Source organism: Betta splendens, chromosome 4 (genome assembly GCF_900634795.4).
Source record: "Betta splendens chromosome 4, fBetSpl5.4, whole genome shotgun sequence".
NCBI classification, from domain to species: domain Eukaryota; kingdom Metazoa; phylum Chordata; class Actinopteri; order Anabantiformes; family Osphronemidae; genus Betta; species Betta splendens.
In genome coordinates this window covers 24,444,062-24,464,519 of record NC_040884.2, presented here as the reverse complement: position 1 = coordinate 24,464,519, position 20,458 = coordinate 24,444,062, and the positions used below count along the sequence as shown (strand labels likewise).

The 20,458-nt window shown below is 49.6% G+C and overlaps 4 protein-coding genes and 2 long non-coding RNA genes across 9 annotated transcripts in view; 3 read left to right on the top strand and 3 right to left on the bottom strand.

Moving 5' to 3' along the window:
- The first annotated feature begins 81 nt into the window (after nt 1–81).
- On the top strand, nt 82–5,811 carry acot11b (acyl-CoA thioesterase 11b). Of its 2 annotated transcripts, XM_055508517.1 has the most exons (16): nt 88–752; nt 1,374–1,569; nt 1,794–1,863; nt 1,987–2,047; nt 2,128–2,229; nt 2,318–2,453; nt 2,550–2,703; nt 3,131–3,250; nt 3,326–3,464; nt 3,533–3,588; nt 3,970–4,036; nt 4,116–4,199; nt 4,312–4,445; nt 4,565–4,696; nt 4,959–5,085; nt 5,229–5,811. In XM_055508517.1, exons 2-16 carry the CDS (start codon nt 1,383–1,385, stop codon nt 5,385–5,387), a joined length of 1,728 nt encoding a protein of 575 aa, XP_055364492.1. In that variant the 5' UTR covers nt 88–752; nt 1,374–1,382; the 3' UTR covers nt 5,388–5,811. The 2 variants fall into 2 exon arrangements, with proteins under 2 accessions (XP_055364493.1, XP_055364492.1); XM_055508518.1 differs by lacking the exon at nt 4,959–5,085 and having other exon boundaries at nt 82–752.
- LOC114853909 (uncharacterized) lies at nt 5,732–7,435 on the bottom strand. The gene is made up of 3 exons (XR_003785688.2): nt 7,294–7,435; nt 6,825–6,962; nt 5,732–5,852 (listed from the first exon to the last, which is right to left on the bottom strand). It is a non-coding gene; the product is annotated as an uncharacterized LOC114853909 (long non-coding RNA).
- fpgt (fucose-1-phosphate guanylyltransferase) lies at nt 5,954–8,864 on the top strand. The gene is made up of 4 exons (XM_029147795.3): nt 5,954–6,463; nt 6,556–6,723; nt 6,840–6,932; nt 7,311–8,864. The coding sequence occupies exons 1-4, from the start codon at nt 6,370–6,372 to the stop codon at nt 8,741–8,743; spliced, it is 1,788 nt and encodes a 595-aa protein (XP_029003628.1). The 5' UTR covers nt 5,954–6,369; the 3' UTR covers nt 8,744–8,864.
- On the bottom strand, nt 8,837–9,469 carry LOC129604056 (uncharacterized). Its single transcript, XR_008694611.1, has 2 exons — nt 9,331–9,469; nt 8,837–9,015 (listed from the first exon to the last, which is right to left on the bottom strand). It is a non-coding gene; the product is annotated as an uncharacterized LOC129604056 (long non-coding RNA).
- On the top strand, nt 9,022–17,066 carry tnni3k (TNNI3 interacting kinase). Of its 2 annotated transcripts, XM_029147792.2 has the most exons (25): nt 9,022–9,147; nt 9,351–9,459; nt 9,602–9,687; nt 9,858–9,955; nt 10,086–10,196; nt 10,272–10,370; nt 10,459–10,597; nt 10,689–10,833; nt 10,913–11,017; nt 11,084–11,178; nt 12,012–12,161; nt 12,222–12,305; nt 12,388–12,444; nt 12,715–12,807; nt 12,889–12,946; nt 13,033–13,227; nt 13,594–13,698; nt 13,790–13,842; nt 13,948–14,000; nt 14,527–14,659; nt 14,935–15,044; nt 15,240–15,299; nt 15,377–15,546; nt 16,190–16,269; nt 16,347–17,066. In XM_029147792.2, the coding sequence occupies exons 1-25, from the start codon at nt 9,108–9,110 to the stop codon at nt 16,424–16,426; spliced, it is 2,508 nt and encodes an 835-aa protein (XP_029003625.1). In that variant the 5' UTR covers nt 9,022–9,107; the 3' UTR covers nt 16,427–17,066. The 2 variants fall into 2 exon arrangements, with proteins under 2 accessions (XP_029003625.1, XP_055364489.1); XM_055508514.1 differs by lacking the exon at nt 9,602–9,687 and having other exon boundaries at nt 9,061–9,459.
- erich3 (glutamate-rich 3) overlaps nt 16,816–20,458 on the bottom strand; it is a 17,184-nt gene continuing 13,541 nt past the window's right edge. For both annotated transcript variants that reach the window (XM_029147785.3, XM_041070422.2), the window contains one exon: nt 16,816–20,443. In XM_029147785.3, the coding sequence (XP_029003618.1) occupies nt 17,295–20,443 (3,149 nt within the window). In that variant the 3' untranslated portion in view covers nt 16,816–17,294. The remainder of the gene's footprint in view (nt 20,444–20,458) is intronic.

Sequence of the window (20,458 nt, the reverse complement as noted above, 5' to 3'; positions counted from 1 at the left end):
GTGTGACTGATGATCACCTCAACCAATGGGAGCGCGCGGTCTGCCTTAAGGTCTATCTTTACATACTTTCAGTTTGCTGTTATTGCGTTGCTGGCTGCCTCGTCAATGAAATAAATTATAGATTATTTAGAGTTTAAAAGTAGAAACAGTTTCTTTGTAAATGTTAAAATCTACCTGACCTGTACATATTTTGCTGTTGTGGTTATTTGCATTCCCAAATATTTCATATTTTTCTATATATATATATCTATATAATGATAGATAGATAGATAGATAGATAGATAGATAGATAGATAGATAGATAGATAGATAGATAGATAGATAGATAGATAGATAGATAGATAGACACTCGTTTATAAAGCGAAATTGTAAAACCCAAGAAAATAATTGTTCTTTTGGGGGAAATTTTAATCTAATTTAATATTTTAACGTTTAATGAGTGTGACCGACATTGTCTAAATGTATTATTATTGTGTTATGCATTTCTTCATTACCTTTGGTAAACTCCTACGTGTGACTGTACCACCTTAAAAATATGGACGTACTGCGAACATTCGCGGAGATGGAACTCTCTCCCTCCAGTGGTGAAACCATTTAGTAAAACTCAGTGTGCGCGTGTTTGTGTGTGAGCTTGTTTGTATTCATTAAGTTGCATTGTTGAGGAATGAGAGGCATAAGAACTGGGGTTCGGGTTGTTCACGTCCAGTCGGTTCTGAATAGGACTTCAGGCATCACAACACTTAAACACTTGGGTAAGACACTCACTAGTTGTTAAATACGTCGGTGTTTACCGGTGACGACTTGATGCGCATGAAATATTGTTATTTTATTGTCGCAGTGGATGGAGTGAATTTAAAGGCCACTGCAGCTCTTGCTGTGGATAACAGAAAAGTCAGATGACCGCCGCATGTTTGTCCCACTGGGGCAAAATGTGTAGGCAAAGTTATTCTAACGAACAGCTCCATTTATATAGTCGGTGTAAAGTCTGCTCTAAAAAGATAAGATGATCCACCGTTTAAAAAGTTACACCACAGCACCATAACATGATGTAAGGTACATAATCAGGCTTTTCAGGTTTCTTCTGGTCGTCGTTGAGCCATTCGTCCAACGCCAAAATATGAGGGGCAGATTATTTAAAGCGTCTTATGCAGCACTTGGTCAACATGGGGGAGTGGGAGGGGTCCACAAAGGTTTACTGAGTTATGTGAGGAACTTTGCTAAACTTAACAAGGATCTGTTGTATTTACTTTTTGGCGTCAACAGCAAACAACTAGTATTATTTAATAACTAAATGTAGTGATCAAGTTTTAAGGCATTATAAATCAAAGATTGCTGACTTTTTCTGCTGCTGATCCTGTTTTTGGTCTGTCCAGCTATAAGTTATGTCTTCAGAGGGGATAGATGCCGACACGCTGCTGGACTCTTGCGTTCGGGAGAGTGAGGAAGAGTACAGAAACCCCACTGAAGTGAAGATGAGTCAGATTGTGCTGCCCTGTCATGCCAACCACTGTGGGGAGCTGAGTGCTGGACAACTGCTGAAGTGGATGGACTCCACAGCCTGTTTATCTGGTAGGAAAACACATTAAAGAGGCAATCGCATCAATGGCAGTGATACCACAGGAGAGGGGTGATATCTCAGTCAGGGTTAACAGCTGTCGGTTGAGAGTCATTAATTCCATCAAATCAGGTCTGAGTTTGTGTGATACGTTACATCCGCGTGATTTCATACACAAACAAATTTTTTGACTTTGTGCAGCACCACCTGAATATTTGCCTAATCACCTCTCTTTCAGCTGAGAGACACGCAGGCTGCTCCTGCATCACGGCCTGTGTGGACGACATCCACTTTGAACACACCATTGGGTAAGGCTCCGTGACAGGACACACTATAATGTCTACAAACGGCCGCGCTTCAGACTGTGTTGATGCCACACGACTGCTCCCGTGTTGCTAGTAAACAAAAGAATCTCCATCTGTGTGCTGCAGAGTGGGAAAAGTTGTTAACATCATAGCAAAGGTCAACAGAGCCTTCACGTCCAGCATGGAGGTCGGTGGATGTTGTTTTAATTGCGTCCACTGTGAATATTTTAAAACATACTAATAAAAGTGGTGATTTTCTTCATTCAGGTGGGCCTCCTGGTGACCTGTGAAGACCTTTACACTGACAGGCAGTGGAAGGTCTGCCGAGCCTTTGCTACGTTCGTTGCAAGACGAATAGAAGCCGGAAAAGTAGGAAACAAGGACTAAAGAGTGGATAAAAAGGCCTTTTCGTCTCCAGCTTGTTCAACATCTCCTGTGTTGCTGTATGTTTACACAGGTACAGCTGAAGCAGGTGGTCCCTCGCACACAAATGGAGCAGATGGAGTACAGCCTGGCGGCAGAGCGGCGGAGGATGAGGCTCATCCACGCTGAGATCATTACAGACCTACTGAGCAGCAGCACAGCTCAACTGGGTACAAGCAGCAGGCGCGTATAACGCCGCACACGGCCGCGCGTCCGCTTGGCTGGACACCTGATTGGAAGGCTGCTTGCTTCTGCACTCTCTCCAGGGGAATGTCAGGAGTATCAGGACGCCGTGCCGGCTGAGAGGACACGGGTGGAGAGCGTGGAGCTGGTGCTGCCGCCGCATGCCAACCACCAAGTCAGCACCTTTGGGGGCCAGATCATGGCCTGGATGGAGAACGTAGCTACGATCGCAGCCAGGTGTGCAGCTTTTTAGTTTTTAGATGGAGTAGAAATAGAGCGATCTTAAAGAAAGGTGTTTACAGAGACTTAAATTGAGTAATATATGTATCACAGATTTGTTCTCTGTATGGTCAGTGTGAGCCTGTGAAGCCTTGGTTGGCTTTGTATAAATACTAGAAGCCAGGAGGACCAGCAAGACTGTTAACAATTATCATCAGTGTTACCAAGTTACCAGTAACCTGCTTAAGACTCCAGATGATGGATTAGCCCCTCAAACCCTTTTTAAACAAATATATAATAAAAAATTAGATATTATGAGCCATTGTGTGTTGTTACCCTCCATAAGCCAGCTTCAGCTTTGTACCTTTTATCTGACAGATATAGAGAGTGTTTTCAGGTCTTCCGTTCTGATTTAACACTGTTTCTTCTCTATTCCGGGGCCTAGTCGCTTGTGTAACGCTCACCCCACCCTGAGGACCATAGACATGTTTCATTTTCGCGGCCCGTCTCACATTGGTGACCGCCTGGTACTGAAAGCCATTGTTAATAACGCCTTTAAACACAGGTGAGCTCCCGCGTGCAGCAGTGGTCGATCCAAAGTATCGCACGGACGAGTAAATGTGTAATAAATGTCCGGTAGCATGGAGGTGGGGGTGTGTGCTGAGGCCTACCAGGGGGGAGAACCTCTGCGCCACATTAACAGCGCCTTCATGACCTTCGAGGTGCTGGACAGTGACAGGAAGCCATGCACGCTGCCTCGGATACGGCCCGTACCTGTGGTGAGTTTACTAAGTGGGCTGCTGTTGCCATGGAGACAAGATAACGCAGCACTACTCTGCTTTCATAGGATGGTAAAAGGCGGTATCAGGAAGCCATCGCAAGGAAGAAGATTCGCCTCGATAGGTTAGTGTTTGTGGTTGGACCGTTGTCACCGGGGACTCATCATTGCCTGTTAAATGTGTTAAATGCTTCCAAACATTTATACTGTATAACAATAGAAGTAACAGCTGCTTATTTACAACACACTGCAGCAGCAGTGACCTACAACATGACCTAGTGGAGGAGCATATTACAGACTACGGTGCAGAGTGTGTTAAGAACAATAAGTTCATTGTTCAACTGTAGAACACAGAGCCTCCACTATGAGCTGTATTCATCTGTTTAATAACTAAGTGTATGTAATAACCATGTACTTACAATGGAAATGCTCATATGCGTCACAGTCTTGGTCTTTGTTTTGCTCTCTCAGCGTTTGTAATGCTTCTCTGCTTCATACTTGTACAGGAAATATATTATGTCCTGCAAACAAAGTGAAGCGCCTCTGTCTGTGCCCTGGGATCCAAGTAACCAGGTAATTTCTGGCCAACTGAGACGTACATGTTCACCTCGCCACTGTACGCGTGATGTTTCACACAGTCCTTGTTCTTTAGATGTACCTAAGCTACAACAATGTGTCAGCACTCAAACTAATGGACACCAGAAACAACTGGGTGTTAACTTCTGAGAAAAATAAGGTCAGTACTGTTTGTATCACTATCCTGGATGGAGCTGATTAAAGGTCTACAGCTGTGTTATACCTGGAATAAATACTATTTCATGCCTTTGTGTGCACGTTGCAATTCTTAGGTCCGACTCTACACACTGGAGGAAAACCAGATGCTGTGTTTCAAGGTAGAGATGCACGTGAAGGTTTCAGCAGAGCAGACGTTCCACCTGCTATCGGACCTGAGGAGGAGGAAAGACTGGGACCGACATTATGAGTCAGTAACGTGTCTGTACATGTAGTACAGCATCGTCAAAAGTATTCAGTCTGGATATAGCAAATAAGTTCAGTAACTGAATGGATTACTTGCTTCTCCTTATTGTGTGTTAACTGCAGGGAGTGTGAGGTGATCAGCCAGGCAGATGAGGATGACACCATTTACCGTGTAGCTACTCCCTCCATCAGCAAAGGGAGCAAAGGTCAAGACTTTATCTTGCTGGCGTCTAGAAGGAAGCCATGTGATTCCAGGTGTTGCAACATACACACACACACACACACACACACACACACCCACACACACACACACACACACACACACACACACACACACACACACACACACACACATATATACACAGTAATAAACACCGAATCTACATTTTCTCTCACTTCCATGCTCTCTTCAGTTTGAAATCACCAACAGTCTTTTCAGTCCTTACGCAACATGTTTTTGAGCAGCTTGTGAAGTTGTTGCCGCCTCCAGCTCTCATGATGCTTGTGTCCCTGCTAGGGACCCGTATCTGATCGCTCTGCGTTCTGTCACTTTGCCCACTCACCCTCCCTCTGAGGACTACATCAGGGGAGAGGTGCTCTGCGCTGGCTTCACAATCTGGGAAGAGTCCAGTTTTCTCACCAAGGTTGCGCATTCATTTCAGCATCCCTTAACTGCTATGTGCACATTATTGCACGGCATATTATAGCTTAGAATAATAGTACTGCATCACAAAAGGAAGCAACAAGTGGTTATACTGAATCTCGTCTGGCTGTTGCCTTGTTTCAGATCACCTACTACAACCAGGCCACACCAGGCGTTCTCCCCTACATCTCCACAGACATCGCAGGGCTCTCCTCCAGCTTCTACAGTGCCTTCTCTGCCTGTAGTCACTTCCTGGAGGCCAACAAGGACAGTCTGGCTGCACTCCAGCCATCTGCACTGTGACCCGCAAGGACTACATGCACCACGAGCTGCCTAACAGGAACAGTAGCATAAACTAGGATCTTTGTCTTTTTCACTCATTCTGCACTCCTAAAAGCATAGATGAGTGTGAGTTTCGCACCTTTTCCGTAATTTTAATTACGGAAAATTGTAGAACGTTGGATTTGTGTTGATAAAAAGTATTAGTTAGAAATAAGAGTTCACATGAATTTCAAGCCAGTCAAGTTTAATTACAATCACAGCATTAAGGAAAAGGTTGTGTTTCAATTTATGTATTAATTTAAATATTTATCAATGTGTGGTGTTTTTAATGACAACCTAACATAGACAACCAGCTGGTCTAAGCTAATGAAGAGATGTTTCCTCTCTGACACAAATTATTTTCTACCTCCTTCAATAAAGTTTTAAATTATTTAATTAAGCTGCATTGTCTGGTCGCCGGGTTCTACTTCTTGGGTTCCTCAGAATCTAAAAAGGTGTCAAGAGTGTGAAATATGTCAAAATTTGTTTTGAGCTCAGATTGCACTTTTTAAGTATAGTTCATCTCTAATTCTTCATAATAAATTGTATACTATACTAGTAGCAACACTAATTGTACAATTATACAAAGCATTTTAAAATACAGCAATACATTTTTTCATCAGAGGTCACCTATAATAAAACAATACAATACAAATTTATGCAGTATAAAAATCATCTATGAAAAGATGAATCATCTCTAAAGATGAACTTTAGATTAAAAGATTTAGCTAATTAGAAAAAAACGTGTCAGATATTAAATAAATTAAACTAGTATTACTTACTAACAAATATTTTTATAGTGACACAAAGGTTTGGTTTATTTTTAGTGAGACAGTTGACAACGGTTGCTTCACCATGTGACCCGAATGCGTTCGACGTAAACCGGTCACGTGATCGCACGCGGAAGTTTGTGACAGACGTCTCTGCTCTGAAAGTGTTGCTTCTTTAACATAATTCGTATTTAATGGACTTCATACGCGACGCCATGAGTCAGGACTGCGTCCAAAGGCTGCAGAGCGCAACTGGAGAAAAGCTCCGAAGGTTTGACCGTCTGCGAGGTCAGTGCGACTCTAATTGTGTGCTTTACTTCCTCCTAGTTTGCTCATAGAATGAATGAAGCCGCTCGTTCTCGTTGTGTTTTCGTGTGGAGGTCGGGAGGTGCAGCCCGGTGAGTTCTGGGACGTGGTGGCTGTGACTGCTGCCGACGAGAACCAGAGAGCGGCTTATGAGCTGCAGATCAGTCATAAAGTTGCCAGGAAGGAGCTTCCTCTTGGGATTGACTACAAGGTCTTCTCGGACCCCCCCGGCTATAAAATAGGTCAGTGAATCAGACTGCGCTCCGCAATAAAATTTCAGGATCCTCCGAGCCTGAGATGGATCAACAAAGCACTACATTATTAATAAAGTTATTATTATGACCTTGTGTGTGTGAAGGGAACGGGGGCTCCACTCTGTACACACTGCAGCAGCTGAATGACATCTATGGGAAGACTCTGGGCAAACTGAGAATCATCCTCATCCACGCAGGTCAGATCATGATGTTCTTCAACCCCAATACTTAAAATGCAGAAAAAACGCCTGTTTTATGAGCAGTTTATAAATAAAATGTAAGATGAATGTGACTTGTCACTTTTTCATTGCATTTAATTCCTGCAAAGTTGACATTATTATTATCATTATCATTATTATTATTATTATTATTATTATACTTTTCAAAATATATTTTGCCCTTCATGTATTAATCTGTCTTTTTGATTTGGATGCACAAACATATATATATATTTTTTCTTTTTTTTATTCACAAAAAGACATTAACATATAAAAGAAAAACACTTTGTATCATATACAAACTGTATATGATAATTATAATGTAGTTACTACTACTTACCATAAGTCTTCTTCCAGGAGGGTTCAGTCAGCGCTTGCCCAGTGCCAGTGCCCTGGGGAAGATCTTCACTGCCGTTCCGCTGGGTGACCCTTTGTACCAGATGCTTGAGCTCAAACTGGCACTCTATGTGGATTTCCCACCTGAAATGAAGCCTGGCCTGCTGGTGACCTGTGCCGATGATATAGAGCTGTACAGTACGGCAGAGGACGAGGTTGTTAGGTTTAATAAACCTGGCTTCACAGCGTTGGCCCACCCCTCCCCGCTCTCTATTGGAACAACCCACGGCGTGTTTGTTTTGGATTTACATGAAAAGTCCACTATCTCGGAAATGCAGACCACGTCCTGCCTGCATTTCCTGCATAAGCCAAGCATTGATGAAATGCGAGACCGCGGGGCTGTTTTCAAGCGGCAGAGTGGTTGCTTCTCTCTCTCCGACACCGAGTTTGTCTACACGGACAGCACCTATTATGTGGACTTTGATACTGTCAAATCCCTCCTTAATCTGCTACAGGAACTGGGAACTTTGCATTGTGAGATAGATGCATACGGGGACTTTCTTCAAGCACTGGGACCCAAAGCTACTATAGATTACACCAACAACACTGCTAACGTCACCAAAGAAGAGACAGGTCTTGTGGAAGCTCGCCAAAAAATCTTCCATTTACTCAAAGGAACTCCCTTAAATGTCATCCTCCTGAACAACTCCAAGTTCTACCATATTGGAACCGCACCTGAATACCTCTTTCACCTCACCGAGGATGAGGCCCTGAGGAGGGAGCTGGGTCTCCTCTCCTGTGCCTTCAGTGCACTGGACCCTGAAGGCGTTTCTGGCAGCTGTGTCATGCACAGCGTCCTCGACCCCGGCTGTTCGGTGGGGGCTGGCTCCGTGGTGGAGTTCTGCAGGCTCGGGTCCGGGGTTTCTATAGGCAAAGGCAGCATCGTCAGCAGCTGCGGGGTCCGTGCAGGCCTCTCCGTGCCCGACGGGGTCTTCATACATTCGCTGTGTGTGAACCACCGGGGCCGCGCTGGCTTCGTGACCGTCTTCTTTGGGGTCAGCGACAACCTGAAGCACAGCGTGGGCGCTCCCGCCCACGCGGACGGGCTGACGCTGTTGGGCTCCAGCCTTGCAGAGTGTCTGTCCCGCTGGCAGATGGAGCGGGAGGCCCTGAGCTTCTCCGGGGACGCGTCCTGCTGCAGCCTGTGGAACGCCCGGCTCTTCCCCGTCTTCGCCGACCGACACAGCTCCTTCTCGACGTCGCTGGAGATGCTGCAGGCCGCCGCGCGCCGCTCCACGGCCGCTTTGCCCGCAGACACAGCGCTGGTGTCCATGCAGGAGTGCTTGCAGTGTAAAAACCTGGAGGAGATGCTGGCGTTCAGAATGGGACTCTGCAAAGACATCACACAGAGGCGGCTGAACACGGAGAGCAGCCGAGGCGACGTAGCGACGTAGCAATAACTGCACTTGGAAGTAATAAAATATGAGATAAGAAATATGTTTAATATAGAAATATCTTTTGATAATTAAAAACCCAGTGCTATAATATCTAATAAAGGCCTTTATTCTGATCATAATAAGGTTGTATGTATAATGCAGCACAGGACACCAACACACACACACACACTTCCTCACATTTGGAGGGAGATCAGTTGTCCTAGTTGTCAGGCATTCCACTCCGAGGTGTTTATTTTTAGCCCAGTCATGATCCCCCTTTATCTGGACCGCTGCAATTGTGGCAGAGTGGGAGATAGTGTTACTGCTTTACTCCAGTTCATCAAACTATACAGCGCAGTGTACAAGAGAACAGATCTTATCAATGGGAAATTACAAATCAAGACCTTCCCAGACGTGTACAGGTAAAACGCTGGTCTTTGTGTGACTGTGTACTTTGTTTTCTCACTGACAACAAGGGCTGAACCTCAGTGTTATTACAATGTGTGCTAACATGGCACTAATACTTGGGAGTGGACATGTACTCATGGCTATGTTTATATGGGTGCTTAAAAAGGGATCGAGTGCTAAATGTTGTGATGTTTCACCCCGTTGTCGGCCTGTGAAGATGAGTGGAAGAAGAAGGTCAGCGAGTCGTACTCGGTGATCGTCGAGAAGCTGGAGGACGACCTGAAGCTCAAAGACAGCGAGCTGGCGGATCTCAAGCTCGCTTTCAGGTGGCCAAACCCTATTGTTTTCACCATTCGCTCCGCCAGTGGCATGTTGCCGGGCTGCTCGTTACTCGCGCCGTGCCCTCCTGCCCTCCTGTCGGTGGCTGTTGTTGTCGCAGGCAGGTGATGTTGCTTTTGTGTGGCTCAGCTCGGACGAGGCTTTCCAGAAGGTCAACCTGAGCTACCGAACAGAGAAGGGGCTGTCGCTGCTGCACCTCTGCTGCGTGTGTGGAGGTATGTCTGGCTGCCAGCGTCTAATAATAACGCAACGCAATGTGACGGCGGCGGCGAGCGAGCGACAGCCATCGCTGTCTGATCCAGGCCTTGCCTGGTGGTCCAGCAGGTTACAGCTGCTGCTTTCTAGGAGGAAGCCATTTCTGATCACGTTGCTTCTTCGTGACCAGGAAACAAGAGCCACATCTGCACTCTGATGCAGAAAGGCCTGCGTCCGTCCAGACTGTCCAGGAACGGCTTCACCGCGCTTCACCTGGCAGCTTATAAGGTTAAAAGGATGTCCCGATATCTGTGGTCGTCTGTGCTTTACCACGTGGTGGACACGCGACGCCACGTGCGGTCGGCTGAAGGTGTGAAGTGCTCGAGTCCAGGTGTTGTGTGTTTGTTCCCACGCGCAGGACAACGCCGAGCTGCTGACGGCGCTTCTCCACGGAGGCTCAGACGTCCAGCAGCTGGGATACGGCGCCCTCACCGCCCTGCACGTGTCCACGCTGGCCGGGCACCACGAGGCGAGAGCGCGGCCATCCTCCGTCACACGCGCGTGAGGAAAAAGCCCCGACCGTTCATTTGTCCTGTTCCCGCAGGCCGCGGACATTCTGCTGCAGCACGGCGCCTCCGTCAACGTCCAGGACGCCGTCTTCTTCACGCCACTGCACATCGCGTGCTACTACGGCCACGAGCAGGTTCGCCGGCCGCGCCCGAACGGTCGCGTCGCGCTGTATTTGCGTGTCCCGCTGTGATTCACGCTGCGTGTCTCGCCCCACGGCGCAGCTGGCCAAGCTGCTGCTGAAGTTCGGGGCGGACGTGAACGTGAGCGGGGAGGTGGGCGACCGCCCGCTGCACCTGGCCGCGGCCAAGGGCTTCCTCGGCATCGTCAAACAGCTGATGGCGGAGGGAGGCAAAGCGAATGGTGACAGCCCTATTAAATGAACGTGCACCGCTTCAACGGGCCGTGCATGAGACGTAATAGCAGGTTTCTATACCGTCTCTGCTCCTCTCAGTGAACGCCCAGGACAACGAGGATCACGTGCCTCTCCACTTCTGCGCTCGCTTCGGGCACCACGAGGTCGTGCGTTTCCTGCTGCAGGGCAACTTCGACGCGCAGCCGCACTCAGTCAACATCTACGGAGACACCCCGTTACACCTGTAAGTGGTTAGTAACGATGTGTCCGTACGTGACGTCACCTGGGGCGAGACTCCTGCATCGGTCGCTGTGCTCCATCAGGGCTTGTTATAACGGGAAGTTCGCAGCCGTCAAGGAGATCGTCCAGCTGTCCGGCACAGAGAGCCTCTCCAAGGAGAACATCTTCAGCGAGTCAGCGCTTCACAGGTGGTCTGCAGCATCACAGGCTCATCCTTGTCAGGGGTGATGCTAAGTGCATTGTCTGCCTCTCAGCGCCTGCACCTACGGGAAAGACCTGGAGATGGTGAAATTCCTGCTGGGCCAGAACGCGATGAGCATCAACCACCAGGGCAGAGACGGACACACAGGTCCTACACACACACACGCACACACACGCACGCACACACACACGCACACACACACGCACGCACACACATGCACACACATGCACGCTCGCACGCACGCACGCACGCACGCACACACACGCACACACACGCACACACATGCACACACACACACACACACACACGCACACACACACACGCACACACACACACACACACACGCACGCACACACATGCACACACACGCACATGCACACGCACACACGCACGCACGCACACACATGCACACACGCACGCACACACACACACACACACACACACACACCACGCACACACACACAACACCACCCACACGCACCCACACACACACACACACACACACACCACGCCACGCACACACACCACACACACACACACACACACACATACACACACCACGCACACACACACACACCACACATGCACACGCACGCACACACACAACCACACGCACGCACACGCACACCACACACACACACCACACACACACACACATGCACACACACACGCACACCACACCACACACACACCACACACCACCACCACATGCACACACACACACGCACACACACATGCACACACGCACGCACACACACACGCACACACATGCACACACACACACACACATACACACACGCACGCACACACGCACGCACGCACACACGCACACACACACGCACACACACACACGCACACACGCACACACACACGCACACACGCACACACACACGCACACACACACACACACACGCACACACACACACACACACACACACACACACTGTGACTTTGACCCGACCTGCTGTGACTCTGTCCAGCTCTGCACAGCGCCTGCTTCCACGGACACATCCGCCTGGTGCAGTTCTTGCTGGACAGCGGCGCAGACATGAACCTGGTGGCCTGCGACCCGAGCAGGTCCAGCGGAGAGAAGGAGGAGCAGACCTGCCTCATGTGGGCCTACGAAAAAGGTGCGTTGGCCTGATTATGAGCTCAGCAACAGCAAGCCTGACGTGCCCCTGTGATTCCAGGTCACGATGCCATCGTCACGCTGCTGAAGCACTACACGCGGCCGGACGACTCCCCGTGCAATGAGTACTCCCAGCCAGGAGGTGGTGAGTGGGCCCATACTGAGCCATTACCTGGAGCAAACGCCCGCTCGCATCAGTGGGCCTGATCATACCTCCTCCCCCACAGATGGTTCCTACGTGTCTGTCCCATCTCCGCTGGGAAAGATCAAAAGCATGACGAAAGGTAGTGAAGTGGAATGAAGCCCAGATTTTTCTCACACCCCACTGAGAGCTGACATGACACCCTGTCTGTTGCCAAGGGCTGCTGCTCGGATGCTGAGGAGAGCAGTCAGTCATCAGGAACCGCTTTCAGTTCAGACTTTGCGTAGCATTCAGTAATTGTCTGTCCACACGTTGTTCACTGTGAACGACAAGCATATCAGCCACATTTATAGTGCACCGTGACGTCACTGGATCAAAGCCGGCATTTAGGTGACTGTGTGTGTGTCTTTAGAGAAAACTGAGGTTCTCCTGCTCAGGGCCAGCCTCCCGTCCCACTTCCACCTGCAGCTGTCTGAACTGGAGTTTGATGAAATCATCGGCTCAGGTACCTTGGCCCGAACTTTTTCTTTCTGTCCAGCTTCCAAAACCAGTTTGATCCAGATAACGATGTGCGTTTAACACCCAGGCTCCTTTGGGAAGGTCTATAAAGGCAAGTGCCGGAATAAGATCGTGGCCATAAAGCGGTACGTGTCCTAACCTGTCCGATCCATCCTGTGGTGGACCTGAGCCTCCTGCTCCGGTGACTCGGTCCTCTCTCTCCGCCGCGTAGCTACCGGGCCAACACGTATTGCTCCAAGTCGGACGTGGACATGTTCTGCAGAGAGGTCTCCATCCTGTGTCGCCTCAACCACCCCTGCATCATCCACTTCGTGGGCGCGTGTCTGGACGACCCCAGCCAGTTCGCCATAGTCACCCAGTACATCTCTGGAGGGTCCCTCTTCTCCCTGCTGCACGAGCAGAAGAGGTGAAGAATCGCACACCGCTCAGAATCCAAATGTACTGTACGAGAACAGGACATTCTAACATATCATATGAAAGCGTTAAAAACGTGGGCCCAGACTGAACCCACCTGTGGGACCTACAGGGAGCTCCTCTGCTTTACACATGCTGGCGCATCCCAGTCGTCTCGTTCAGGTCTCATTATCCTCCTTGAAAACGTCCCCTTAGCCGGGATCATCATCGATCCCCGTGAAGTGTTCTGCTAACTGTGTGGCCAGGTGCCGTCTTTATAGACTGCCTCATCGATCTGTGTAAAGTGCTGTGTGTGATTGGCAGAGGCCATCGATCCGCCGCTAAGTGGCTGCTGCTTTAATGATGTGCCGATCAACAGGCTTATTGACCTGCAGTCCAAGCTCATCATCGCCATTGATGTGGCCAAGGGCATGGATTACCTGCACAACCTCACCCAGCCCATCATCCACAGAGACCTCAACTGGTGGGCGACGCGCTGATCTCACATCTGCCTTCACACTATTGACAGACTGAAACAACTGTCATCACTGCAATTATTAACGCCTTCCTTCCAGCCACAACATCCTGCTGTACGAGGACGGACACGCTGTGGTGGCCGACTTTGGAGGTACGGCACACGCATCGTCTCATACGTCCATGGTAACAATGGCAGGACTTAAAAGGTTTACGAATGGAAAAAATGAAAGAAAACTAGAAAACCTTTTCTCTGCAGAATCCAGATTTCTACAGTCGGTGGATGAAGATAACATGACCAAGCAACCTGGGGTTTGTGTGTTGTGTGTTTTGATGATCCCATAAACTAAATCCTTTCATGATGTAGTTGTCCATTTGTATTTTTACTTAATTAAGAATGATGGGCTAATTGTTTTTTGATTTAATTCTGTCAGTCTGAGCAAAAATCGCCTCCGCTCTGCATTCGTGTCTGAGCTGTTTCTGTGTTGAAGCTTAAACCACAGCCTCTGCTGGCACCTGCCATCAATTCCCCACCAGATAAAAAAGTGCCTTCATCCAGACTTTGTGCGAATGTGCTGACTCATCGCTGAACAGAGTGCTTGGCCTGCAGTTTGGTGTTAAGTGTGTTATATCTCTTGGGAATTGCCTGTTGTGAGGAACTACTTACACTTGCTGGACTGCAGTGTTTAAGTCAGTAATTGGGCCTCATCTCCTGTGTGCATGTGTCTTAATATCTTGAAACATCTTTGTGTGTGTGTGTGTGTGTGTGTGTGTGTGTGTGTGTGTGTGTGTGTGTGTGTGTGTGTGTGTGTGTGTGTGTGTGTGTGTGTGTGTGTAGAACCTGCGCTGGATGGCTCCTGAGGTGTTCACCCAGTGCACCCGCTACTCAGTGAAGGCCGACATGTTCAGCTACGCCCTCTGTCTGTGGGAGCTCCTGACTGGAGAAATTCCCTTCGCTCACCTAAAACCAGGTATGTCTCGCACTTTGGTCACAGGCTTAAACATCGATCGCTGAGCAAATGCAGAAGAGTTCAAACAGAGAACGGAGAAGAAAGCCGCCGGTGTGAATTTCATGAGGAAGAACCAACATCTAGTTGGGCCTGAACTTAATGGGTAGAAGCTGTATGAAGCTGCGTAGGCACCACAGTAATAGTGTTTTGCTAATGCTAATGCTAACGCTAATGCTGCTGACAATCACCAAACGCTGCAGCCTTTTAGAAGCAGCCTAAATGTGCCCTGTCTCCAGCTGCAGCAGCAGCAGACATGGCCTACCATCACATCCGGCCTCCGATCGGCAACTCCATCCCCAAACCCATATCGGCCCTGCTGATGAGAGGCTGGAACTCGTGCCCAGAGGTAAACGAGCAGGCTTCACCGCCTTTAATATTTAACCTGAACCACTGCCAGTAACACGCTGGCCAACAATAGCCGACGCCACAGCTACTCTCATTGGACCGTGTGGTGTGTGGTCCATTACTTTGGACTCTTCCATCTTGTTATTAGTCCACCTTCAGGTGATACACACACAAACCCTTTCTCTGGCTGTTTCAGGACAGACCACAGTTCTCTGAAGTGGTCTCCAACCTGGAAGAATGCTTGTGCAACGTGGAGGTGGGTCGTGCGCCCCTCGTTAAGGGTTCTCGCTGCGTGTGCGGCATGTGTGACTACTCTGTTGGTGTGTGCGACAGCTGATGTCCCCGGCCTCCAGTAACAGCAGCGGCTCCCTGTCGCCCTCCTCGTCCTCCGACTGCCTGCTGGGGAGGGGAGGACCCGGTCGGAGCCACGTCGCCGCCCTTCGGTCCCGCTTCGAGCTGGAGTACGCGCTCAACACCCGCGCCTACGCGTTCTGGACTCAGAGGTGAGGGAACCGAGGCATCTCCTCAGAGACGTGCAGGAATGAGAGCGAGAATGGTTCACTCCTCAGTAGGTGGAAACAACAAATAGCTCCCACAGAGCCAACAGGTTGTTTTTCAGCAGACACTTCACGAAAGAAGAAGAATTCCACAGACATCGTGTCTGGACTCGTAGACAAAACCTCCCCCAGACAATTGTTATGCCAGACTAGTTAGGCAACTGGAAGACGTGGAGTTGCCTGGATACCGAACAGGAAACAAAAGCAAATTCAATAAAACATGCATGGCATTTTGATTGAGGAGAAGGCCTCCATTAGACGCCTGGTTCTGAGCCGCAGCACAGCGTGAGTGACAGCAGCCTGGTAACAGTGACCCACACGGACAAGCAGGTCTCGACCATAAGCTCCAGGTCTGACTCATATTTTAGAGTTTGACATCGCTTTTCCTGCGCTGAATAAAGCCCTCAAAGCGATCATCAATTTTGTATACAGCTCTCCTGCAGAGAAAGTGAGAGCCAACGTCACATATTGAATGTCTTGTGGTATCAGACTCTCCGGCGGATCTGCTTTGGGGCCGTGTAAACCAAGAAGCGCGTGTTCTGGGACTTGTGCAGTTTTGCGGTTGATTAATTATTCTGCGTCTTTTCAGCGAGCGCCGTCGAGCGTCCGGAGGCCTCTCGCTGGAGGAGCTGCGGAGAAACATGCAGTTCTCGCCCATCGATCGCAACGGTGCGTGTGCAGAGTTGACGCAACTATGGGGAACAGAGCAACAAACAGTCCGTTGATCGCTCTTTATCTCCTTTCAGGATACGTTTCTGATCCCATGAGCACCGTGAGGCTCTGCTCGTTTTTCAGCAGCAGCGGAAGCTTTGAGGACAGCAACTAACCGTCTGCATATAATCACAGTTAGCATATTTTTGTGAATACATTGGGAACCTTTTGTTCCACTAGATATATTTGTGCTGTTTATGTCTTTATGCAAACTGCGTGCACATACTGTTACGAAAAAAGCACAAAGGCACGACTGCATCCATCTGATAGTTTTTATAGTTTTGAATGGTCATATAATACAAGTGTTCAGGCAGTGAATATCAAATGAATGGGTGAAGCTCCACAAACAGGCGAGCAGCCAGTAGAAATGAGCGAGCTGCTGTTTTTAGGGGGAGGTAGCGTCAGCAGCAACCACCATAGATCACATTTGACACGTCCTCATGTAACTGTGAACGCTGTGGTGTAAACTAATAACGTCCACGCGGGATCAAACCTGACTTCCTCGTGCCCCTTCAGTGGAAATGTAAAATCAGAGGGGCCGACCAAGCTGTGGGTCCACGGCAACTATGAATTATTGAGTCATTTGTGAGGATCTGGTTGCAGGTAATAGGTGGCAGCAGCTTTACCTGATACCGCCCATGAACCATGCCTCTTTGTCACAGTACCGACAGTAGCACGATATCATCTATTGTAAACATGTTGTGCAGTGGTTTTGAAGACCTATTCATGTGAAAATAAAAACTGGGTTGTGTTCACGTGAGCCTTTATTCTGCTCCACCTGATCTGAACGCTGCTAAAGGCCTCGTGCTGATCTTCTAGTCACGTGTCGTTCAGGTAGCCTCGTTTTTACAGGAAATCCTATTCTTAGCATTTATGACTTGCCTTCAGAAACATCTCCCATCTCGGTGCCAGTTTCTCAGTGTTCAGCAGTGTATGAACTGCGACCAAGCGAAGTTTTGTCACTAGAAGCTGCGTGTCGGTCGTTACTGATCAGCTGACTGCTCTCCTTCTTCTCCCTCCAAGCTCCCGCCGGGGGGTTGGGCTTGGATCTCCCCCTGCAGGGACTCGGCTTGGCTTCCGTCCTCCGACCGGGACGTTGTCAAATCGGTTACTTCTGTCGCCGTCTCTGCCTGCGCCTCCTCGCTGTCCGTGGGTGCAGCAGGACTGGTGGCGTCACCGTCCTCTGCGTTGGAGGGCGGGGCATCTGTCGTCTCCCCAGTGTCCGTCTGTGCCTCGCTCAAGCCTGGACCATCATCAGTCGCATCCTCTCCTGTGTGCATCTCTGCCACACTCGCTGATGAATGACGGCCGTCTGCAAAACTTTCCACCTCGGTGTTGGTCTGTGTCTCCTGAGGAGACGCCGTGCCTCCGCTGTGGCCTTCTGACCTCCCATCAAGTCCACTGGACTCCTTCCCCTCCGTTTCCTCCTCCTCCTGCCCCCCACCCTCAGCCTCATTGCTCTCGGGACCTGCCTCCTCACCTTTGGTTTCCTCCTCGTCTGCATTTTCATCGGGGCCTGAGGCCTCCTCCTTCAAGTCCTCCAAAGGTTCGACAAACGTCTGGAAAAGCTTTGCGCTTTGGTGTGCGGCCACCCAGTTTGTCACCAGATCTGTGCCGTCCTCTGTCGCCAGGGCGTGGGGGTCGTCCTGGTCCGTCGCAGCGCTGTCGCCTGCGGCCTCGCTCTCCACCGGCGCCTGCAGCACACTCGCCCCCTCCTCAGAGGCTCTGCTGGCCTCCTCCACCTCTCCGCCGGCCTCTTCCTCCGCAGGCTGTTGGTCGTCGTTAGCCCCCGCGTCGTCGTTAGCGCCCGCGCCGTCGTTAGCGCCTGCGTCGCCTGCATCAGCATCAGCATCTCCAGCTGCGGAGGCCTCTGCCTGCTCGGACGGCGCTGCATCGGCCGCCTCGCTGATGCTCTCCTCCTGCTGCGCTCCTCCGTCTCCTCTGTCTCCTCCGTCAGCGTTGGCCTCATCAGGTGGAGGTTCCTCCTCCAGCTCTGTACTCTGTTCAGCAGGTTCGTCTTGATTCTCTGTGCCGTTGTCCTCACTCTCCACCACATCTGCATCAGGAGCCGGGTCCATGTCGGGGTCCTCGTGGTTTTCAGCCTCATTTCCAGGTTCTGCAGTTTCTGCCTCTGGGCTCTCCTCTTCCTCTTCCTCCTCCTCCTCTCCCTCTTCCTCCTCCTCCTCCTCCTCCTCCTCCTCTTCCTCTCCCTCTCCCTCTCCCTCTCCCTCTTTCTCTTCCTCCTCAGTAGGCTCCTCGACATCGTCTGTCTGCTCCGCTGGTTCCAGGCCATCGTTGTCTTCTTTTGGACCCTCCGCCTCCTCCTCCTGAGTAGACATTTCTCCATTTCCTGCATCTACTTCTCCGTTTGCTCCGTCTTTGTCGCCTCTGTCTTCAGCCTTCGTGGCGTCGGGATCCTCCGTCATTGTGGTCTCACCTGCGTCACTGCCAGCGTCCTCTGACGTTTCATTAGGCACATCCACGTCATCTGCACTTTTCTCCACTTCTTCATTCACCTCTGTTTCTTCCTCTTCAGCCTCATCAGTCACTTCTTTCTCTTCTGCGCCTGCGTCTCCATCTTTTACTGACTCACTCTGTTCAGCTGTGCCTTCATCGCCCGCGTCCTCATCAGCAACATGCTGCGCTTCCTCCTCATCCTCATTAGTCTCATCAGCTTCTTGTGCTTCAGGTTCCTCCTTATCCTCCTCGCCTACATTATCAGTTATTTCTTTTTCTTCTGAGTCTTCATCATCATTTTTCACCGATTCACTTTGTTCAGCTTTGTCTTCATCGCCCACGTCCTCATTAGCAACATGCTGAGCTTTCTCCTCATCCTCATTAGTTTCATTAGCTTCTTGTGCTTCAGGTTCCTTCTCATCTTCTTCTCCTATATTATCATTTTTTTCTCTTGCTTCTGAGTCTTCATCAACATTTATCACCAATTCACTTTGTTCAGCTTTGTCTTCATCGCCCACGTCCTCATTAGCAACATGCTGAGCTTCCTCCTCCTCATCCTCGTTAGTCTCATCAGCTTCTTGTGTTTCAGGTTCCTTCTCGTCATTTTCTTTGGGGACACTTTCACTCTCCTCTTTTTCATCGGCTCCATCACCTGCCACTTCTTCAGCAGCCATATTCTCAGCAGGCTCTTCATTAGCTTCTTCCTCTGGCTCCGGATCATTGCTTGCAGGATGTTCCTCACCTTCTATCGTTTCCTCTGGCTCGGTTCCATCCCCCTTAGCGATACCTGTCTCATTGTCCTCTCCCTCATTGGCTTTTTCCTCTTCAGTACTTTCCTCCTCCGTTTTCTCCCTCGTTGCCTCATCATCTGCTTCCACGCATTTGTCAGCCTGCTCTTCTTCCATCTCATTCGCGTCCTTTTCAGCCTCGACTGCCGGCACTTCTTCTGCTTTCTCATCTTCGGTTTCATCATTATTGCCCTCGTCCTGTTCCCCGTCCACGCTTAAATTTGCATTTTTCTCCACCATGGTCTCTCCGCTCACTGATGATGAGCTGCTTAAATTATCTTCTGTGATTTCTGCTTCTGAAGCTTCAGCTGTGTCCTCGCTCTCGACCTGCTGCGCCTCCTCTGCGTCGGTTCCTGGAGCCTCTTCGGAGTCGAGGGCCTCTTGGCCGTCTGAGGGCCCTGCTTTCATCTCCTCAGTCTCGCTCTGTGTTGTTGCTGCCTCCGCCTCAGCATTATCTGCCTCGTCTGTTGTTTCATTCATCTCTGGTACTGATGATTCATCCTCCTGGCTGCTTTCTGCCCCTTCGTCTTTTTCCTCAGGCTGCGTGTCACCCTGCTCCTCTGCCTCTACACTTTCATCCTCTGCTTTGTCAGCTTCTTGCGCAGCATCAGCATCAGCATCTTCCAGAGCTTCTGAAGTTTTCTCATCTTCATTCATATTTTCCTCAGCTGCAGCATCAGCACCTACGTCCTCTGACGCATCCTCTTCTTCTGCTTCATGCTCTGTTTCGTCCTTCTCAGTGTTTTCCTCTATTTCATGGGTGTCTTTTTCTATTTCACCCTCTTCCTCATTGTTTTGCTTACACATCTCTTCTTGCTCTTGAAGCTCTTCAGCTTCACCAATAACACTTTTTTCAGATTTAGTTTCCTCTTCAGTGTCTTCATCCTCTGTAATGGGAAAGC

What these genes read in the sequence shown, in the direction of transcription:
- acot11b (XM_055508517.1), top strand. Translation starts at nt 1,383, where the DNA reads ATGTCTTCAGAGGGGATAGATGCCGACACGCTGCTGGACTCTTGCGTT. An exon ending in AAGAAGATTCGCCTCGATAG is followed by an intron (nt 3,589 to 3,969) that starts GTTAGTGTTTGT and finishes ATACTTGTACAG; the next exon opens with GAAATATATTATGTCCTGCA. An exon ending in AGGAAGCCATGTGATTCCAG is followed by an intron (nt 4,697 to 4,958) that starts GTGTTGCAACAT and finishes TGTCCCTGCTAG; the next exon opens with GGACCCGTATCTGATCGCTC.
- tnni3k (XM_029147792.2), top strand. Translation starts at nt 9,108, where the DNA reads ATGGGAAATTACAAATCAAGACCTTCCCAGACGTGTACAG. An exon ending in AAGATCGTGGCCATAAAGCG is followed by an intron (nt 12,947 to 13,032) that starts GTACGTGTCCTA and finishes TCCGCCGCGTAG; the next exon opens with CTACCGGGCCAACACGTATT. An exon ending in CTCGCCCATCGATCGCAACG is followed by an intron (nt 16,270 to 16,346) that starts GTGCGTGTGCAG and finishes ATCTCCTTTCAG; the next exon opens with GATACGTTTCTGATCCCATG.
- fpgt (XM_029147795.3), top strand. Translation starts at nt 6,370, where the DNA reads ATGGACTTCATACGCGACGCCATGAGTCAGGACTGCGTCCAAAGGCTG. An exon ending in AAGGTTTGACCGTCTGCGAG is followed by an intron (nt 6,464 to 6,555) that starts GTCAGTGCGACT and finishes TTTCGTGTGGAG; the next exon opens with GTCGGGAGGTGCAGCCCGGT. An exon ending in CCCCCCCGGCTATAAAATAG is followed by an intron (nt 6,724 to 6,839) that starts GTCAGTGAATCA and finishes GTGTGTGTGAAG; the next exon opens with GGAACGGGGGCTCCACTCTG.